Source organism: Dendropsophus ebraccatus, chromosome 4 (genome assembly GCF_027789765.1).
Source record: "Dendropsophus ebraccatus isolate aDenEbr1 chromosome 4, aDenEbr1.pat, whole genome shotgun sequence".
NCBI classification, from domain to species: domain Eukaryota; kingdom Metazoa; phylum Chordata; class Amphibia; order Anura; family Hylidae; genus Dendropsophus; species Dendropsophus ebraccatus.
Genome location: NC_091457.1, coordinates 151,678,094 through 151,699,277, shown reverse-complemented (window position 1 = coordinate 151,699,277; position 21,184 = coordinate 151,678,094). Strand labels below are relative to the sequence as shown.

The 21,184-nt window shown below is 42.7% G+C and overlaps 1 protein-coding gene across 4 annotated transcripts in view; it reads right to left on the bottom strand.

The window, feature by feature from the left end:
• The window catches only part of CFH (complement factor H), a 142,836-nt gene that overhangs the window by 72,724 nt on the left and 48,928 nt on the right, over nt 1-21,184 (bottom strand). For all 4 annotated transcript variants that reach the window (XM_069967462.1, XM_069967465.1, XM_069967464.1 and 1 more), the window contains exons 8-10: nt 15,048-15,242; nt 13,360-13,542; nt 7,472-7,648 (exon numbers count right to left, since the gene is read on the bottom strand). In XM_069967462.1, coding sequence (XP_069823563.1) covers nt 7,472-7,648; nt 13,360-13,542; nt 15,048-15,242 — 555 coding nt within the window. The remainder of the gene's footprint in view (nt 1-7,471; nt 7,649-13,359; nt 13,543-15,047; nt 15,243-21,184) is intronic.

The window sequence follows — 21,184 nt, the reverse complement described above, 5'->3', positions numbered from 1 at the left end:
GTCCATCCAAACCCAAATGTTCGGCATTTGATTAGCAGGGGCTGCTGAACTTAAATAAAGCCCTGGATATAGTAATTGGCTATATCCATGTTTTCCAGACAACCTTAGAGCTTTATCCAAGTTCAGCAGCTACTACTAATAAAATGCCGAATGTTCGGGTTCGGATGGACTTGAACCCGAACCCAGTTCCCTCATCTCTAACTATTACATTTATTTTATCACAGTCGTTATACTGTTCAAAATCTAAATGATGAGGGGATGTAAAGTAAATCATGTTTGCAATTTCCATTAAGTTTTTTTTTCTTTTTTTTGTTCTTATTCTTTAAAACAAAGCTCCCCCTCTAACGTGAATTTGGATGACACTGTCACAAACTTCTCCCCCTTTCTCCCATAGTCTTAATTTCGCTCCCTTATTCCCTTCTCGGGCAGCCTTTTTAAGAGGTACCTGTTGTTTTAACTTTCAAAGTCTAAATCAGTAGGGGATGTGATATAAAGCAAGTTTGCAATTTCCATTAATTATTTGTCAGAACCAGTTGCAAACACACAGGGACAGTGAGCCCTACGCTGAATCCAGCACACTGTCCCTGACTAATTGCCGCGGTCTGCCCTAGGCAGCAGCGAGCAACTTGGCGACAGTCCCTAGCCTAGGCAGGTGTAACACAGGACAAGACAAGATCAACAAAACACAATAAGGCATGGTCTTAAATGCAGGAAGAGCTAGAATGCAGGACAGGGAAACTACACTGAATAACCAGCAATGAACTGTTATGCTGAGAACCATTTATAGAGAACCAGAGCCTGGCCCAGAATTCCAATGGACCCACCTCCTGACTCCAGAGCATACACAGCTGACAACAAGGAAACTCACTGGCTGGAAGATCCCTCAGTCACAGAGAAACCAAACCGACAAAGCGGAACTCTGAACCTGCCAGTGAACTAAACAGGTGGACACGGGGGCGGTGGAACCCTGCTAATCACCACCCAGAGAGGGCTGCAATAAGGCAGTGTTCGGACCAGGTTGAGACATAAATGTAATGAAAGTGCAGAATTATGGCCAAAAGCACAGTCTCTGTCATATCTTACGAACCAAGGACTACACCAAGGTCCCAACAGGAACATTCATGACATTATTATTATATTATTTTTTTTAGTTATCATGCTTTAAAACAACGCTATACTTACTTGTAACCCGGTCCAGTCTCCTGAAGGCAGCATTTTAGTCTTGTGCTGGTTGAAAAAAAGAGACTAAACTTAGGGAGTCCCAGTCATCTGCGCTCACAGAGAAGGCATGTCATGTCAGACTAAAAAGCTGAGTAAACACGGTGTAATTCCATGCTTAATGTCCTGCTTTGAGTGAATGAGAGGGCACGCGCTTTTCTGCTGCCGCCGCTCTCGGCTCAAAGAGCAAACATGTTAGTTCTTTGAGCAGAGAGGAAGCGAACAAGCGCACGCTCTCTCATTCATTCAAAGCAGCACACTGAGCGCGGCGGGAATTACACTGTGTTTACTCAGTGTGAATTAGCCCTTCAGAAGACTGGACCTGGATTTGGGGTAAGTTTTATCTTTGTTTTACAGCATGATAACAAAAAAGAAAATTTGCAAACTTGCTTTATATCACATATACTGTTGATTTACATTTTGAAAGTTATAATGACAGGTACACTTTTTGGGCCCCCAGTCTTGAAGTACAGTAATCTTGCGGTATTCAAACGAAAATTTACCTGGAAGTAACGTTCAGAATTCAAACTTTGCTCGGCATCTGAACGTTTTTGCAAGCGTGGATCATGGGTTGTACCTGGTGAAGTTTAGCACTGTTGAGGCTTCCCATACAGTACAGCAAAGTATAAGACTGCTGGAGTGCCTATACAGTACAGTAGTAGTACAGTCAGTGCACCAACACCTCCAATCCTGTACTGTATAAGACTGCTGGAGTGCATATACAGTACAGTGGTAGTACAGTCAGTACACCACCTCCCATCCTTTACAGTACTGTATAAGACTGCTGGAGTGCATATACAGTACAGTAGTAGTACAGTCAGTGCACCACAATCTCCCGTCCTGTACAGTGCTGTATAAGACTGCTGGAATGCATATACAGTACAGTAGTAGTACAGTCAGTGCACCACCATCTCCCATCCTGTACAGTACTGTATAAGACTGCTGGAATGCATATACAGTACAATAGTAGTACAGTCAGTGCACCGCCATCTCCCATCCTGTACAGTATAAGACTGCTGGTGTGCATATACATTACAGTAGTAGTACAGTCAGTGCACCATCATCTCCCATCCTGTAGTGTATAAGACTGCTGGAGTGCATATACATTACAGTAGTAGTACAGTCAGTGCACCATCATCTCCCATCCTGTACTGTATAAGACTTCTGGAGTGGATATACATTACAGTTGTAGTACAGTCAGTGCACCACCATCTCCCATCCTGTACTGTACTGTATAAGACTGCTGAAGTGCATATACAGTACAATAGTAGTACAGTCAGTGCACCACCATCTCCCATCCGTTACAGTGCTGGGAAGGGGGGGGGACTCTATACAGTAAAGAATGAGTAAGGAGTTAGTGACTGTACTATCATTGTTGGTTTTGTCTAATGTTTCTTATGTATAATGTCCTGTACAGTATATAGTGATGGTCTGTAATGTCCTGTACAGTATATAGTGATGGTCTGTAATGTCCTGTATAGTATATAATGCTGCTCTGTAATGTCCTGTACAGTATATAATGCTGCTCTGTAATGTCCTGTACAGTATATAGTGCTGTTCTGTAATGTCCTGTACAGTATATAGTGCTGCTCTGTAATGTCCTGTACAGTATATAGTGCTGCTCTGTAATGTCCTGTACAGTATATAGTGCTGTTCTGTAATGTCCTGTACAGTATATAGTGCTGCTCTGTAATGTCCTGTACAGTATATAGTGCTGTTCTGTAATGTCCTGTACAGTATATAGTGCTGCTCTGTAATGTCCTGTACAGTATATAGTGCTACTCTGTAATGTCCTGTACAGTATATAGTGCTGTTCTGTAATGTCCTGTACAGTATATAGTGCTGTTCTGTAATGTCCTGTACAGTATATAGTGCTGCTCTGTAATGTCCTGTACAGTATATATAGTGCTGTTCTGTAATGTCCTGTATGGTATATAATGCTGTTCTGTAATGTCCTGTACAGTATATAGTGCTACTCTGTAATGTCCTGTATGGTATATAATGCTGTTCTGTAATGTCCTGTACAGTATATACTGCTGTTCTGTAATGTCCTGTACAGTATATAGTGCTGCGCTGTAATGTCCTGTACAGTATATAATGCTGTTCTGTAATGTCCTGTACAGTATATAGTGCTGTTCTGTAATGTCCTGTACAGTATATAATGCTGTTCTGTAATGTCCTGTACAGTATATAGTGCTGCGCTGTAATGTCCTGTACAGTATATAATGCTGTTCTGTAATGTCCTGTACAGTATATAGGGCTGCGCTGTAATGTCCTGTACAGTATATAGTGCTGCGCTGTAATGTCCTGTACAGTATATAATGCTGTTCTGTAATGTCCTGTACAGTATATAGTGCTGCTCTGTAATGTCCTGTACAGTATATAATGCTGCTCTGTAATGTCCTGTACAGTATATAGTGCTGTTCTGTAATGTCCTGTACAGTATATACCGCTGTTCTGTAATGTACTGTACAGTATATACCGCTGTTCTGTAATGTCCTGTACAGTATATAGTACTGCTCTGTAATGTACAGTACAGTATATAGTGCTGCTCTGTAATGTCCTGTACAGTATATAGTACTGCTCTGTAATGTCCTGTACAGTATATAGTACTGCTCTGTAATGTACAGTACAGTATATAATGCTGCTCTGTAATGTCCTGTACAGTATATAGTGCTGCTCTGTAATGTCCTGTACAGTATATATAGTGCTGTTCTGTAATGTCCTGTACAGTATATAGTGCTGTTCTGTAATGTCCTGTACAGTATATAGTGCTACTCTGTAATGTCCTGTACAGTATATAGGGCTGCGCTGTAATGTCCTGTACAGTATATAATGCTGTTCTGTAATGTCCTGTACAGTATATAGGGCTGCGCTGTAATGTCCTGTACAGTATATAGTGCTGCGCTGTAATGTCCTGTACAGTATATAATGCTGTTCTGTAATGTCCTGTACAGTATATAGTGCTGCTCTGTAATGTCCTGTACAGTATATAATGCTGCTCTGTAATGTCCTGTACAGTATATAGTGCTGTTCTGTAATGTCCTGTACAGTAAATACCGCTGTTCTGTAATGTACTGTACAGTATATACCGCTGTTCTGTAATGTCCTGTACGGTATATAGTACTGCTCTGTAATGTACAGTACAGTATATAGTACTGCTCTGTAATGTCCTGTACAGTATATAGTACTGCTCTGTAATGTCCTGTACAGTATATAGTGCTGCTCTGTAATGTCCTGTACAGTATATAGTGCTGCTCTGTAATGTCCTGTACAGTATATATAGTGCTGTTCTGTAATGTCCTGTACAGTATATATAGTGCTGTTCTGTAATGTCCTGTACAGTATATAGTGCTGTTCTGTAATGTCCTGTACAGTATATAGTGCTGTTCTGTAATGTCCTGTACAGTATATAGTGATGGTCTGTAATGTCCTGTACAGTATATAGTGCTGTTCTGTAATGTCCTGTACAGTATATAGTGCTACTCTGTAATGTCCTGTACAGTATATAATGCTGTTCTGTAATGTCCTGTACAGTATATAGTGCTGCTCTGTAATGTCCTGTACAGTATAGTGCTGCTCTGTAATGTCCTGTATAGTATATAATGCTGCTCTGTAATGTCCTGTACAGTATATAGTGCTACTCTGTAATGTCCTGTACAGTATATAATGCTGCTCTGTAATGTCCTGTACAGTATATAGTGCTGCTCTGTAATGTCCTGTATAGTATATAATGCTGCTCTGTAATGTCCTGTACAGTATATAGTGCTGTTCTGTAATGTCCTGTACAGTATATAGTGCTGCTCTGTAATGTCCTGTACAGTATATAGTGATGGTCTGTAATGTCCTGTACAGTATATAGTGCTGCTCTGTAATGTCCTGTACAGTATATAGTGCTACTCTGTAATGTCCTGTACAGTATATAATGCTGCTCTGTAATGTCCTGTACAGTATATAGTGCTGCTCTGTAATGTACTGTACAGTATATATGGTGCTGCTCTGTAATGTCCTGTACAGTATATAGTGCTGTTCTGTAATGTCCTGTACAGTATATAGTGCTGCTCTGTAATGTCCTGTATAGTATATAATGCTGCTCTGTAATGTCCTGTACAGTATATAGTGCTGCTCTGTAATGTCCTGTACAGTATATAGTGATGGTCTGTAATGTCCTGTATAGTATATAGTGCTGCTCTGTAATGTACAGTACAGTATATAATGCTGCTCTGTAATGTCCTGTACAGTATATAATGCTGTTCTGTAATGTCCTGTACAGTATATAGTGCTGCTCTGTAATGTCCTGTACAGTATATAGTGCTGCGCTGTAATGTCCTGTACAGTATATAATGCTGTTCTGTAATGTCCTGTACAGTATATAGTGCTGCTCCGTAATGTCCTGTACAGTGTATATAATGCTGCTCTGTAATGTCCTGTACAGTATATAGTGCTGCTCTGTAATGTACAGTATATAATGCTGCTCTGTAATGTCCTGTACAGTATACAGTGCTGTTCTGTAATGTCCTGTACAGTATATAGTGCTGTTCTGTAATGTCCTGTACAGTATATAATGCTGTTCTGTAATGTCCTGTACAGTATATAGTGCTGCTCTGTAATGTACAGTACAGTATATAGTGCTGCTCTGTAATGTCCTGTACAGTATATAATGCTGCTCTGTAATGTCCTGTACAGTATATAGGGCTGCTCTGTAATGTCCTGTACAGTATATAGTGCTGCTCTGTAATGTACAGTACAGTATATAATGCTGTTCTGTAATGTCCTGTACAGTATATAATGCTGCTCTGTAATGTCCTGTACTGTATATAGTGCTGCTCTGTAATGTACTGTACTGTATATAATGCTGCTCTGTAATGTCCTGTACAGTATATAATGCTGCTCTGTAATGTACAGTATATAGTGCTGCTCTGTAATGTCCTGTACAGTATATAGTGCTGCTCTGTAATGTACAGTACAGTATATAATGCTGCTCTGTAATGTCCTGTACAGTATATAATGCTGTTCTGTAATGTCCTGTACAGTATATAGGGCTGCGCTGTAATGTCCTGTACAGTATATAGTGCTGTTCTGTAATGTCCTGTACAGTATATAGTGATGTTCTGTAATGTCCTGTACAGTATATAGTGCTGCTCTGTAATGTCCTGTACAGTATATAGTGCTGCTCTGTAATGTACAGTACAGTATATAGTGCTGCTCTGTAATGTCCTGTACAGTATATAATGCTGCTCTGTAATGTCCTGTACAGTATATAGGGCTGCTCTGTAATGTCCTGTACAGTATATAGTGCTGCTCTGTAATGTACAGTACAGTATATAATGCTGCTCTGTAATGTCCTGTACTGTATATAGTGCTGCTCTGTAATGTACTGTACTGTATATAATGCTGCTCTGTAATGTCCTGTACAGTATATAATGCTGCTCTGTAATGTACAGTATATAGTGCTGCTCTGTAATGTCCTGTACAGTATATAGTGCTGCTCTGTAATGTACAGTACAGTATATAATGCTGCTCTGTAATGTCCTGTACAGTATATAGTGCTGCTCTGTATTGTCCTGTGCAGTATATAATGCTGTTCTGTAATGTCCTGTACAGTATATAGGGCTGCGCTGTAATGTCCTGTACAGTATATAATGCTGTTCTGTAATGTCCTGTACAGTATATAGGGCTGCGCTGTAATGTCCTGTACAGTATATAGTGCTGCGCTGTAATGTCCTGTACAGTATATAGTGCTGCTCTGTAATGTCCTGTACAGTATATAATGCTGTTCTGTAATGTCCTGTACAGTATATAATGCTGTTCTGTAATGTCCTGTACAGTATATAGTGCTGCTCTGTAATGTCCTGTACAGTATATAGTGCTGTTCTGTACTGTACTGTTGGGATTACACTAGGCGCTTTTCAATGTAATATATGGGTACTGTAGGTAATTATTGGTGGGTGCTGGAACCAATTAAACACATTTACATTATTTCCTATGGGAAGACACTGCTCGGTTCTCAAACTGCCCTCTGGAATCAATTAAGTTTGAGAACCGAGGTATCACTGTATTATGAAGCAAGCTGTGGAGTTCACTTCACTGACAGTCAATGATGGACACCAGCAATCACAATGATGTGTGGCAAAAGGCAAACAGAAAATGAATCTAGATTTGTCATTAACGTATGCATAATTAATGTATTTCCTGTATCTTAAGTGACTCATTACTGTTTATCAGTTTTTAAAAGACAGAAAATGTGACTTACGTATACAGCTAATCTTTTCAGACCATCCATCACTGAGACACTGGGCAGTGCTACTAAGTTTTCTCTTTTCAGTCATGTAACCCTTATTGCATTCATACTGCAAATATTGTGAAATCTCAAACTGATCTTGACGTGAAGTGATTTTTCCATTTGGGAGTTCAGGAACCTTGCATGTTTCTGGGATCAAGAAAAAAACAAACTTAGTAGGAAACTAAATTGGTTACTGAGGAAGCTCATGAAAAGGGTATTAAATACAGTACTAAGCTATGTTCACACAACATAATTTTTCGTAAAAGTACGGCCGTTGTTGCAATCTTTTTATGAAAAGATACGTTGCCTAATCTTCTATGGAATCCTGGTCGGAGTGTATACACACTGACATGTCAGTTTTTTGCGGCCCCTATTCAGTGAAGACCCTGTCAGTGCACACTATGGAGCGAGCGGCTCCGGACGTACGCTCCATAGCTTGCAGTGGAGAATTTTGATGCGGATGCAGACGCGGTGCTGCTGCCTGTACACTGCAATGCTTAAGGACAAGAACGGACTTTTACAGACCTGTTCTTCTCACTAAGCTGCAGTCTGGGGATCCTGCTCCCTCCCCTGTGCTGTGTGGAGATGTTACCGGGGGCTCCCCCACCCTCCTGGCTTTCACAGACTCCTTCCTGCCCCGTGCAGATGAGGAGGGGGGGCGGGAGAGCTGGTGCCGGTGAGAAGGAGAAGGACAGAGGAGGCAGGTGCTGGCAAGATATAAGGAGCTTCCTAATGAAATGTAAGTGCCTGTTTGTATGTTTGGGAGTGTGTGTGTGTGTGTGTATGAATATATGAATGAATGTGTGTGTGTGAATGTATGTGTGAAAGTGAATGTGTGCATGTACAGTATGTGTGAGAGTGAATGAATTTGTGTGTATGTGTGAGAGTGAATGTGTTTGTGTGTGTGTATGTATGTATGTATGTGTGAGAGTGAATGTGTTTGTATGTATGTATGTATGTATGTATGTATGTATGTGTGAGAGTGAATGAATGTGTGTGTATGTGTGAGAGTGAATGTGTGTGTGTATGTATGTATGTATGTATGTATGTATGTGTGAGAGTGAATGTGTGTTTGTATGTATGTATGTATGTATGTATGTATGTATGTATGTGTGAGAGTAAATGAATGTGTGTGTGTATGTATGAGAGTGAATGAATGTGTGTGTATGTGTATGTAAGGGAGGGCGTAAGCGGGCGCAGTATAGCTGCAGCCCGGACATGAAGGGGTGGGCAGTAGGGGGTTAACAGGGTTAGGGCTTAGGGGAGCATGAGGGCAGCGCATGGTCAGGCTGTGGGAAAGGGGATAGAGCAGGGGGAGTGGGGATGCTGGCAAAGGCCAATAGGGGGGCAAGGGATAGCGTCGGGGAGGGGAGCAGAGCAGAGGTATAAGAGGAGGGGGAGGGGTTTCCTACTTACCAGCTCCTCGTGTCCCGGACCTGAAGCGCCCGCCTGCCCGCCCTGGTTGCTTTGTTGGTAGGTGGGTGGTTGGCTGTTGTTGTTACTCTATTGTCGCGGCAGCTGCGGAGGGGTGGTCGTGGATGGCACTGTGTGAGGAGGTGTTGGAGGTGAGATGATGAAGGTGGCAATCCCCTCTCCTTTAGGTTGCAGGGAGATGGGGCATGGTTGGTGGTGCTTACCGCTTAGGCGGAGGAATAGTTGTTCTCTGGGAAGCAGTATTGGGGCATATTTGCCAGCCCTGAGTCGGCGCGATGCGACGGGGGGACCAATAGTTCATACTGCTGCTGGGCCATCCATGACCTCCCTGATGGGTATGTTATTAGGTTGGGTGGGAGTTATCGGGGTTTAAATAGTTTGTGTTTATGTTTTTACATGTTATTTATTGTTCAATAAAAGGCTGCTGTGGCCATTATTCCAACGTTAGCAGGTGTCATGTCTTCTTTTAAGGTAAAGGGGAGCTGTATTGTGGGGAGGGGTAAAGTAGGATAATGGCGGGGGTGTGCTTTAAAGTTATCCTTTTAGGTAACCCCCGTAATCTGCCATACCCCTAGTCATGTATGTATGTATGTATGTATGTATGTATGTATGTGAGTTAATGAATAAATGTGTGTGTGAGAATATATGTGTGTGAATATACACTCACCGGCCACTTTATTAGGTACACCATGCTAGTAACGGGTTGGACCCCCTTTTGCCTTCAGAACTGCCTCAATTCTTGGTGGCATAGATACAACAAAGTGCTGGAATCTCCTCAGAGATTTTGGTCCATATTGACATGATGGCATCACACAGTTGCCGCAGATTTGTCGGCTGCACATCCATGATGCGAATCTCCCGTTCCACCACATCCCAAAGATGCTCTATTGGAGTGAGATCTGGTGACTGTGGAGGCCATTTGATTACAATGAACTCATTGTCATGTTCAAGCAGAAATCGAGACTCATCAGACCAGGCAACGTTTTTCCAATCTTCTACTGTCCAATTTGGATGAGCTTGTGCAAATTGTAGCCTCAGTTTCCTGTTCTTAGCTGAAAGGAGTGGCACCCGGTGTGGTCTTCTGCTGCTGTAGCCCATACTGTGTACTGTGCGGTCAGAGATGCTCTTCTGCCTACCTTGGTTGTAACGCTTGGCTATTTCTATCAGCTGGAACCAGTCTGCCCATTCTCCTCTGACCTCTGGCATCAACAAGGCATTTCCGCCCACAGAACGGCCGCTCACTGGATGTTTTTTCTTTTTCGGACCATTCTCTGTAAACCCTAGAGATGGTTGTGCGTGAAAATCCCAGTAGATCAGCAGTTTCTGAAATATTTAGACCAGCTCTTCTGGCACCAACAACCATGCCACGTTCAAAGGCCTCACATCACCTTTCTTCCCCATACTGATGCTCGGTTTGAACTTCAGGAGATTGTCTTGACCATGTCTACATGCCTAAATGCACTGAGTTGCCGCCATGTGATTGGCTGATTAGAAATTAAATGGTAACGTGCAGTTGGACAGGTGTACCTAATAAAGTGGCCGGTGAGTGTATGTGTGAGAGTGAATGTGTGTGTGTGTGTGTGTGTGTATGTGTGTGAGAGTAAATGTGTATGTGTGAAAAGTGCGCTCTGACCTGGAGAGGGAGCAGTAGCACTCTGGGCAAGCTTCTCTTCCTGCAGGTCAGGGCACCCGCTGCTGGGCTGCTCGCCTGCCTGCCCCCAGGAGACCAGAACCGCTGCGCCCCCATCACCTCATCCCACGGAGTAATTCATGGGTAGGCTCCTCAGTGTCATGTGATGAAGAGTTCATGACAGCGCACTTGTTTGCTGACAGGGATACTGCAGCTGTTGGTGCTGCCTAATTCAAACATGGCGGCCAGGTGAGCGTGTCCTGTGAGCCCCGTGCCATCGCACATGCTGGGATCATGCTCCCCCAATGTCACCCACACTGGTGATGTCTCCTCCCCGACTCCCGTACACTGAAGAGGTCAGAAGTGAGAGACACCTGAGAGGAACATGTGCTTGGCCGGTGTAGCAGAGCTGAGTTAGTAGACATGCTGGGAGCGGGAGGACTGTCATGTGGTGTCAAAGAGGGTTCTCCCATTCTGTGTGTATCCAGCTGGTGCAACACTACAACTTCCAGCATGCGCTGACAGCTAGCCTGTGACAACACTACAACTTCCAGCATGTACTGACAGCCTGTGACAACACTACAACTTCCAGCATGCGCTGACAGCCTGTGACAACACTACAACTCCCAGCATGCGCTGACAGCCTGTGACAACACTACAACTCCCAGCATGGACTGACAGCCTGTGACAACACTACAACTCCCATCATGTGCTGACAGCCTGTGACAACGCTACAACTCCCAGCATGTACTGACAGCCTGTGACAACACTACAACTCCCAGCATGTACTGACAGCCTGTGACAACACTACAACTCCCAGCATGTACTGACAGCTTGTGACAAAACTACAACTCCCAGCATGTACTTGACAGCTAACCTGCGACTACACTACAACTCCCAGCGTGTACTGACTACCTGTACTACTACACGCTGCAATACTGATAACTATTACTATGACATATCAGAGATTGCAGAAAAGGTACCATACACTATATTTTGGCTTGTAAATCAGCAAATATTTTGGGCTGTAAAAAAACAATATGTCCCCCATTTTGGTAGGGGGGCCCAGACATTTTGGCTGTATGGGGCCCAAAAATTCCTGATGGCGGCCCTGCGAGCGGATGCAAAGATCATCCAGTCTGTACTGCAGTACCGGCCGGGATGATCTTTTCAGAGACTGGCTGTTCCGTGACCTGGCCGGGTCACAGAAAGGACAAAGCTCCCTATGAGGGCTTCCATCTTTGCCATATTAACCTTGCACCCTTAATTCCCTCAGGAGCCCATGTAACACAGGAAGGGTTGCAGAAAGATTAGTCAAGGTAAGTACAATGTCGTCTGCGAATAATATCAATTTATACTCCTCCGGATGCAGACACCTTGGATATCAGCATTACCCCTAATTGCCACCGCTAAGGGCTCGATACATAAAACAAACAGCAAGTGGGATAGGGGACATCCTTGACGCGCCATTAAAAAAAGTGGGAACACACCCGGGCGATGATGAGGTAATTTAATAGACGCAGTTGGGTGAGAGAATATAGCCTGAAAAACCAAAGGACTGGAGGGTTTCAAACAAACAAGGTGATCAAACACCTTTTGCGCTTCTAGGCTCAGGACCAGGGTCCGGTCTGACTGGAGATAAACTGCATCTGTTACATCGATCGCCAGCCATGTATTATCGGATCCCTGTCAACCCATCACAAAACCTACTTGTTCTTTGTCTACTAAAGAAGGTAGCCAAAAACCAAGGCGAGTGGCTAAAATATTCATCAAATTGATTTCTATGAGAGAATCTGCACTAGGACATTTCCTTTTTTCAAGTTTGGTTTGCGTCCTTGTAATCTACTAATAGTGTCAATAGTCCAATAGAAGACGTCAATGTTGCCTCGAGTATAGAAATATGGATCTATAGATTACGGGAAAGTTAGTTTTGGTTGGACAACCTCTTTAACTAAACTCTTTAACGTGAAGTAAATTTACTTGTATTTTATCCACTGTGGTTTGCGCAGATTTTCTTCAGCTCCCACTGAGCTCTGACTACAGAGCCTGATACACAGACAACAGAAGACTAAACCAGATAAACTGTCCTGCAGCACCGCCTAGTGATCACATAGGATATTACGCTGCAACTTCTCTTCCTTCTCAAAAGGATTCTTGATAACTGATAACCAGAACTGGCAAAACCCTATGGCATATCCTTAATTTTTCTGTGTCACATTAAGTATGTCCTATTCCCCTTTTCTACAAGTTTTTTAATGCCTGAGAGTCATGCCTAGGTGACTTCTCCTTTTTCGTACCAACCGGACCTATGTGCTCACCTTAGCCAGAACCGCCAAGTCAAGGTTTTTTTTTTTTGTTTTTTGTTTTTTCCCCATAAAGGCCCCTGTAACATCTAAAAATATAAGTATTTTATCCAGAAAACTCTAATAGCATCTGCCTTCTGGAAAAATCAAGACAAAATGCTGAAGGAAAAAAAAAAAACACCACTGAAATTGCTACAAACAACTGCTAAATGCTGTACTACAAGAAAGTCCACACACTCCGGTTACTGTCACACACAGAACTCTTTGCCGTTTTTATGGCAGGTTTTCAGTTTTTCGAGTCAAAGCCAGCAATGGATTCAAATGAATTGAGAAATGTAAAGTTAGGACCTCTCCATTCTGCTGCATTCATTTTTGGCTTAGAAACTGAATTAAAAACTACCACAAAATAATAAAAAATAATAAATAATAAAAAACTAAATGCCTTGTGTGACACCACTTGAAGCATATTACATGAAATTAATAGAACTTACTAGAACATTTGGCTGGAGTAAATTCTCCATTAGGAAGACATGTTATTTCTCCACCATTCTCTCCATCCGATATTTCATAATTATATTTACACTTAAACGCTATTTTTTCTCCTTCCAGATATACGCTCTTTGGAGATATAGGTTCTGCATTTTCAACATATGCTTGTCTGTATGAACATTGTCCTAAAACAAATCACAACACAACTTTTAGGCATGGTAACATGGTGGTATCTGCCCCCTCTATCCTCAGGGTATATTCAAACTTGTGAGATTTTAATTTCTTACACTGCAATCCAGGCACACACTACAAATCCAACCTCATTCTGATACATGTATGGGATTTGTCAGTTACAGAAATGCTGGAAATAAATCTGTAAGATAGTTTGTTAATAACCTACATTACCATGTAATAAAGTGTTTAAACCTGCTTTCTTATTGAAATGGCATCCTGGAATAAATGGCACTTAAAGGGGAACTATCAGCAGGTTAGACAAATCTTATCTGCTGATAGTCCTCTTTTGCACAGGAAATGCAGAGGAAGAAGGAATATCTCTTACCTTCCTCCTCGGTGCCATTCCGATGCAGTTAGTTGTGTGCTCCATGGTCCAGTAAAACCGTTAGAAGCACTGCCCACCCCAATAATGCTGATGTGGCTCACCCCTGGCCAGTCCGCTCCATTGATTATAAATAGAGAGGGGCGGGCTGGCACTAAAGGGGCAGGCAATGCTCCTAACGGGTTCCCCAGTGCTCCTACCATTCTTACCGGACTGTGGAGCAAACTACCAGCTGCATTGGAATGGCGCCGAGGAGGAAGGTAAGACACATACCTTCCTCCTTGGCGTCTCCTGTGCAGTAGGGAAACATAAGCAGGTTAGATTCGTATAACCTGCTTATAGTTCCCCTGTAATAATAATAATAATAATAATAATAATAATAATAATAATAATGGGTTAACACTACATTTTTGTTTCCATTAAATGCATGCATACATAAAATTGATGGAAAAAAAATAGATGCTGCTGTGGGTGATGGGTGTCATACTGCAGAATCTATTACCCATTGGCTTACATTAATGGATCCATTATTTTTACATACACAAAATGTCATAGATCACATTTTTCTGTGCTCTAAAATTAATTGTACTATAATAAAACAGGGAAACCAACAGAAAAACTCATTGTGAAGCCAGCCTAACAACAAGAAAGAAATGCAAAGCAAAACAAAAGAAAAGTGCTGGTATAGCCAGAGTAAGATTACCGCTAGCCAGAATAGTCTAACATCTGAACGCCAAACAATATATCCAGAACTGTGTCAGCTACACAGAGACAAGCGTGGTCCAGTGTGGTGAGGCGTGCACTGTCCCAATAATTTTTCCTGTGCTGATGACTTATCTGGAATTACAATTTAAAGTGAAACTATCACCCCAAAAATTCTCACTAAACCGATAGCGCTGTAGCATACTTTTATTCCACAACTTGCAAAGCTGTGTGCGGGTGTTTATATAGCTAAAAACACTTTTATTCTTACTTGGAGAGTATACAGAAGACAGGGTCTAGGGTGCTTCATGCCTAGGCCTTCTACAGCTGTGTGATGTAATATACGCCCCTTACAATTGATGATCAAGCACTACACGGCTTAGATCCCTCCAATTGCAATGTATGGTGCATATGCAGTGGTTAGATTCTTACGTGTGCATTTTGGTTCAGGATCCCATCCAAGGTTAGTACACTTGATCCTTCCCCATGTGGTTCGTCCCCAATATGGCATATAATGACCCACATAATTTGTATGACACAAATAGTCTATAGATCTTCCAGGTTCAATTGGAAAGTTGTGATTGTAGGTATTTCCATTTTTTATGTCAGGTTTGTCACATTTTTTACCTGTGGAAACAAAGCAAAAGAAAAAAAAATGTTAAGGAATTAATAAAAAAAAAAAAGTTTTAACAAGGCCCTAAGACTACAAAGCTATCCAAGGAAACCATGGTGCAGATAACATAACATTTCATTATAAAGTTTTCAGATATTTAGTTGTTAAATGACATCTTTTCCAAAATAATATTTTCTCTTATAATATCTTTTAATATTTGAATTAAATATATATTTTTTTCAAAATCTTTCTTATATGACAATAAAAATAAATGTGTGTATATAATAAACATACTATTTTACCTGATCAGTTTGTATTCATAAAAAGACTTTAAGTCGTACTCCGACATCAATTAAAAAGATAAACATGCTGCAAAAGCAGATAGCATTGCTTACCTGTCTTGCACTAGTTCAGAAATCACAAAACATCAATTAGTTTTGTGGGTCTTGGGGTAGTATTACATGGGCCGATGAAGGCCCGATAACAACTATAAACGAGCACCAATCTGCTAGATCTGCGCTCATTTACTGGGCCTATTATACGGCCCAATAATCGTTTAACAAGGGCTGCATGGACATCGTTACCGATGTCCTTGCAGCCCTTGCTTAACTTTATACATTACCTATGCAGGCTGCAGGGCTCCTCTTCCTCTGTGCTTCTCCCCGGGGTCCCGCACGCTCCAGCTTCAGAGCGGCCTGTCTCAGCTGACAGACCGCTCAGCCAATCACTGGCTGCGTAAGCAATACTGCGGAGGAGCCCTGCAACCTGGATAGGTATGTATTCCTCTTCGCATATCATCAGCGTCGGCCGCGCACTGCTATTACACGTAGCGGTGCGCGGTCGGCGCCCGCTCCTGTGTATAGACTCCTTTTTGTTCAAACAGACTAAAGACGGGAAGTCCCCTGTTTCCCAGGTTATCTGTGCGCTCACAGAGAAGGCAGTGATGTCATTGATGGAAGTATTAAGCCGTGATGCTCTGTACTGGCTGGACCTGGATTTCAGATAAGTATAGCTTTGTTTCACAGCATGCTAACAAATGCAAACCTGCATTATATCACATCTACTATAAAAAAAAAATCTCCTCCCCCAATAAAAGTGTGAATCATCCTGCCATTTTATAAATAAAAATAAATAAATAAACATGTTTGTTGTCGCCGCATGTGTAATCGGCCGAACTATTAAATTATCCCATTCCTGATCAAGCACGGCAAAAGGTGTAAGCGCAAAAAAATTCAGACGTGCTAAATTGCGAATTTTTGGTCACATCACATCCAGAAAAATTGTTATAAAAAGTGATCAAAAAGTCACACATACGCAATAGAAAGTACAGATCATGGCACAAAAAAGGACACTGCACACAGAGCCATAGATCAAAAAATAAAAAAGTTATAATGATGGCAATTAGCAATTTTAAGGAACATTTCATTTTATTTAAATGTTTTAATATTTTAAAAGCTGTCAAATGAAATAAAAGTTTTAATCATACCAACTTGACGAAGATAGATAACAATTTTGAAGAAATAGGGGTGCACAGCAGGAGTATTTGGTGCTTAATTACGGACGGATGTTTTCATCCAAAAATAGTCCAATAGAAAGAAATCCGAAGCACTCGTTTTTTGTAAATGCAAAAGTGTTCATACATTTATTGACAGCGTGCAGGAGAGAAGCCAGGAAAATAACAATGCTTTCATTAGCAAACAATAAATAGAATGTGAAGCGACTGTGGACGTTTCGGTCCTATCCAGGACCTTTTTCAACGTCGCCGTGGGTATGTCCGGTGGGGCGCGCTCCTGGCGCTAACCTGTGGCGTTTCAAGCGCTGTGTGGAGCGCGCCCCACCGGACATACCCACGGCGACGTTGAAAAAGGTCCTGGATAGGACCGAAACGTCCACAGTCGCTTCACATTCTATTTATTGTTTGCTAATGAAAGCATTGTTATTTTCCTGGCTTCTCTCCTGCACGCTGTCAATAAATGTATGAACACTTTTGCATTTACAAAAAACGAGTGCTTCGGATTTCTTTCTATTGGAAGATAGATAACAAGTCAGTTTTACCATAGGGCGAATGGCGTAAACACAAAACCACAGCAAAGAAAAAAAATATTGTTTTATTATTAATTTCACTGTGCATATAATTTGTTTCTGGTTTCACAGGATTTTTTATGCAAAAATTAAAGGAGAAGTCCAGCAGAAATTTTTACTAAAGTATTGTATTGCCCCACAGAATTTATACAAATCACCAATATACATTTATTACGGGTAATGCTTATAAAGTGCTTTTTTTCCCTGCACTTACTACTGCATCAAGGCTTCACTTCCTGGATAACATGGTGATGTCACTTCCTGGATAACATGGTGATGTAACTTCCTGGATAACATGGTGATGTCGCTTCCTGCATAAAAAGCCGACTTGAGCCGACTCGAAGAGCTGTGCGGGCTGTGGCTGCTGGAGAGGATGATGGCAGAGGGATGCTCAGTGTCCCTCCAGTGCCCTGTGTCCCTCAGTGTCCCCCTGCCATCATCCTCTCCAGCAGCCACAGCCTGCACAGCTCGGGGAGTCTGCTTGTGACATCACCATTTTTATCCAGGAAGTGACATCACCATGTTATCCAGGAAGTGATATTACCATGTTATCCAGAAAGTGACATCACCATGTTATCCAGGAAGTTACATCACCATGTTATCCAGGAAGTGACATCACCATGTTATCCAGGAAGTTACATCACCATGTTATCCAGGAAGTGAAGCCTTGATGCAGTAGTAAGTGCAGGGAAAAAAGCACTTTATAAGTGTTTCCTGTAATAAGTGTATATTGGGGGGGCAATACAATACTTGAATAAAAAAAATTTCACCGGACCTCTCCTTTAACCTCAAAATGGCCTTAAAGGGGTATTCCCCCAAAAATTATTTTTGCATTAATACGCTGCCTATCCGTAGCTTTCCATCTTTCCAATGTAAAGTTATTATGGATTCTGCACAGTTTTGCTGTTATCCAGCTGCATTCACCTCCATGGATTGCAGAGAATCATCAGACCTCAGTCCAACCCGACACGCTCCCTGCTCCTGGCCCCCACCCTCCGTGTCGGCATCACGTGTCCTCAGTCCCAGCACAGTGAAGTGACTGAGAACACTGATGGGGTGGCTGCTGTTACAGAGGGAGACGGTGATCAGCGCAGATGTCACTGTCTCCCTCTCTAACAGCAGCCACCCGGTCACCCCCAGCCCAGAGCTCACCCCCTGTGTCCACCCCCTGTGTCCAGAGCCTCCCGGGCGCACCGTCCAGCACTCACCCGCAGCACACAGCCCCCCGCCCCACAACCGACCGCCCCCCCCCATCACCCATGGCATCCCTGACTCACCCGCCCCCGCAATCGCCCGCGACTAGCTCCGCCCCCGCAATCCCCCGCGACTAGCTCCGCCCCCCGCAATCGCCCGCGACTAGCTCCGCCCCCCGCAATCGCCCGCGACTAGCTCCGCCCCCCGCAATCGCCCGCGACAAGCCCCGCCCCCCCTTGGCAAGCTCCGCCCCTCACAATTGCCCGCATCATCGCCAACTCAGCTCTGAAACACCGGCGTCCCCGCCAACTCAGCTCTGCTACACCGGCGTCCCCGCCAACTCAGCTCTGCTACATCGGCGTCCCTGCCAACTCAGCTCTGCTACACCGGCGTCCCTGCCAACTCAGCTCTGCTACACCGGTGTCCCTGCCAACTCAGCTCTGCTACACCGGCATCCCCGCCAACTCAGCTCTGCTACACCGTCACCGCCAACGCAGCTCTGCTACGATGTCACCGCCAATGCAGCTCTGCTACACCGTCACTTCCAACTCAGCTTTGCTACACCGACACCGCCATCTCAGCTCTGCTACACTGTCATCATCTCCTTCATTGTCTCAGCTCTGCTACTTCACCATCATCAGGCAGAAGCATTGCATGATGGGAAATGTAGTTTCCTATCTTGGATATAGACCATGTTTTAGAAAAAGTTGTAACTCAGTAACGGCAGCAGCTAGAAAGATGGGAGACGTCTCAAAATACTCAGGGGGACTTGGTGAGTAAGGCCAGCTAGGTTTGGGAGCATTTCATTTTTTTAGCTCTTGGGGGGAATACCCCTTTAAGGACCGGACCAAATTTCAGGAATATGACCTGTGTCACTTAATCCATTAATAACTTTGGGATGCTTCTACCTATCCGTCTGATTCTGAAATTGTTTTCTTGTGACATGTTATACTTTATATTTCTGGAAAAATTGAGTTGATACTAACAGCCTATCTTTATGAAAAATCCCAAAATAACGTGAAAATTTTGTTATGGAAAATTGTTATGACACATAAATTATATATGAAATAGCATTAGCAATATATCTACTTTATGTTGGCAGCATTTTTTAAACTTTCATTCAATTGTTTAAGACAATAGAAAGCTTCAAAGTTTAGCAGCATTTTTTCAAATTTTCACAATAATTTCAAAATCTGATTTTTCAAGGGACCAGTTCACGTTTGAAGTGTATTTGAGGGGGCTGTATATTATGAAGCCCCACAAAGCAACCCATTTCAGAAACTGCATCCCCCAAACTGTTTAAAATCAATTCCAGAAATTTTTTTAACTCTTTAGGTGAGTCACAGAAATAAAAGCTAAGAGTGTGAGAAAATTGAAAATTTTAATTTTCTTAGTAGAAATTATATTGTGATCCAATATCTCTCATAATAGAAAACCTATTTCCAGAGAAATCCACCCCAATTTTTATCGCCCCATGTCTGCAGTTTATAGAAATATATGATATGTGGCCCTATTGCGCTATCTGACACAACCACAAACCTCAGATGTAAAGGAGCGCCTAGTGAATTTTGAAGCCTCCTTACAATTGGCCAGTTTTCAAAGTATCACTTCTAGTTGGCAGAGGCTCAGGGGTGCCAAAACCTAACAAACACCCCTAAAGGGACACCATTTAGTAAACTACACCCCTTAAGGAATGTAACAAGGGGTAAAGTGAGCACATGAACCCCACTGGTGACAGACACAATGTGTCGTGAAATTGAAAAAAAAAAATTACGCTAAAACTTGGTCTAGCCTTACATTTTTCAGGTTGACAAGGGGTTAAAAGGAAAAAAAAAACTAACTTGTAGAGAAATTTCCCCCAAGTACAAAAATACCCCACATGGGGACATAATGTATCATGCAGGCGCAGGACATGCCTCAAAAAGGAAGGAGCACCATTTGGCTTTTGGAAGCTGAGTTTGGCCAGAAGGGAGGGCGGAGGCTATGTCAGGTTTATAAAGCCTCTGTGCTGCCAAAGCAGTGTAACCCCCCCACAAGTGACCCCATTATGGAAACAACACCCCTCAAGGAATATAACAAAAAGTATATTGGGCATATGGACCCCACTGGTGACAAACACAAATATGGAACAATGTGCCGTGAAAATGAAAAATTTAATTTTTTACACTAAAACGGTGTAACTTTGAATTTTTCATGTTCACAAGGGGTTAAAAGAAAAAAGAAACCACTAATCATGTAGAGCAATTTCCCCGATAACAGGAGTACCCCACATGTGGACACAAAGTGCAAAGCCGGCGCATGGAAAGCCTCCAAAGGGTTCACAGAGCCCCTGTGCTGCCAAATCATTAGAAACCCCCCACAAGTGACCCCAACCCACTCAGGAATCTGTGGCTCTTACGGGGTGGGGTCACTTGAGGGGGCTTGTGGGGCTTCCTGGGGCCTAGTCCTGGGGCAGCGCCTTTGGGGCTTATCATCACTAAATGATGATGACGATGAGGAAGAAGAGGAAGGAAGAGGGAACGAGGGATCTTCCTCTTCTCCCTCCCTGGTTGTCTCAGTATCGGAGGCAATCCAGGCGAATGCCTCTTCAGCCAAGAACAACCTGTGGGCCATTTTTTTTTTTTTTTTCTTTAGGATGCCTTTACACACACCGTGCATCGGTGCATCCCTATGATTGACA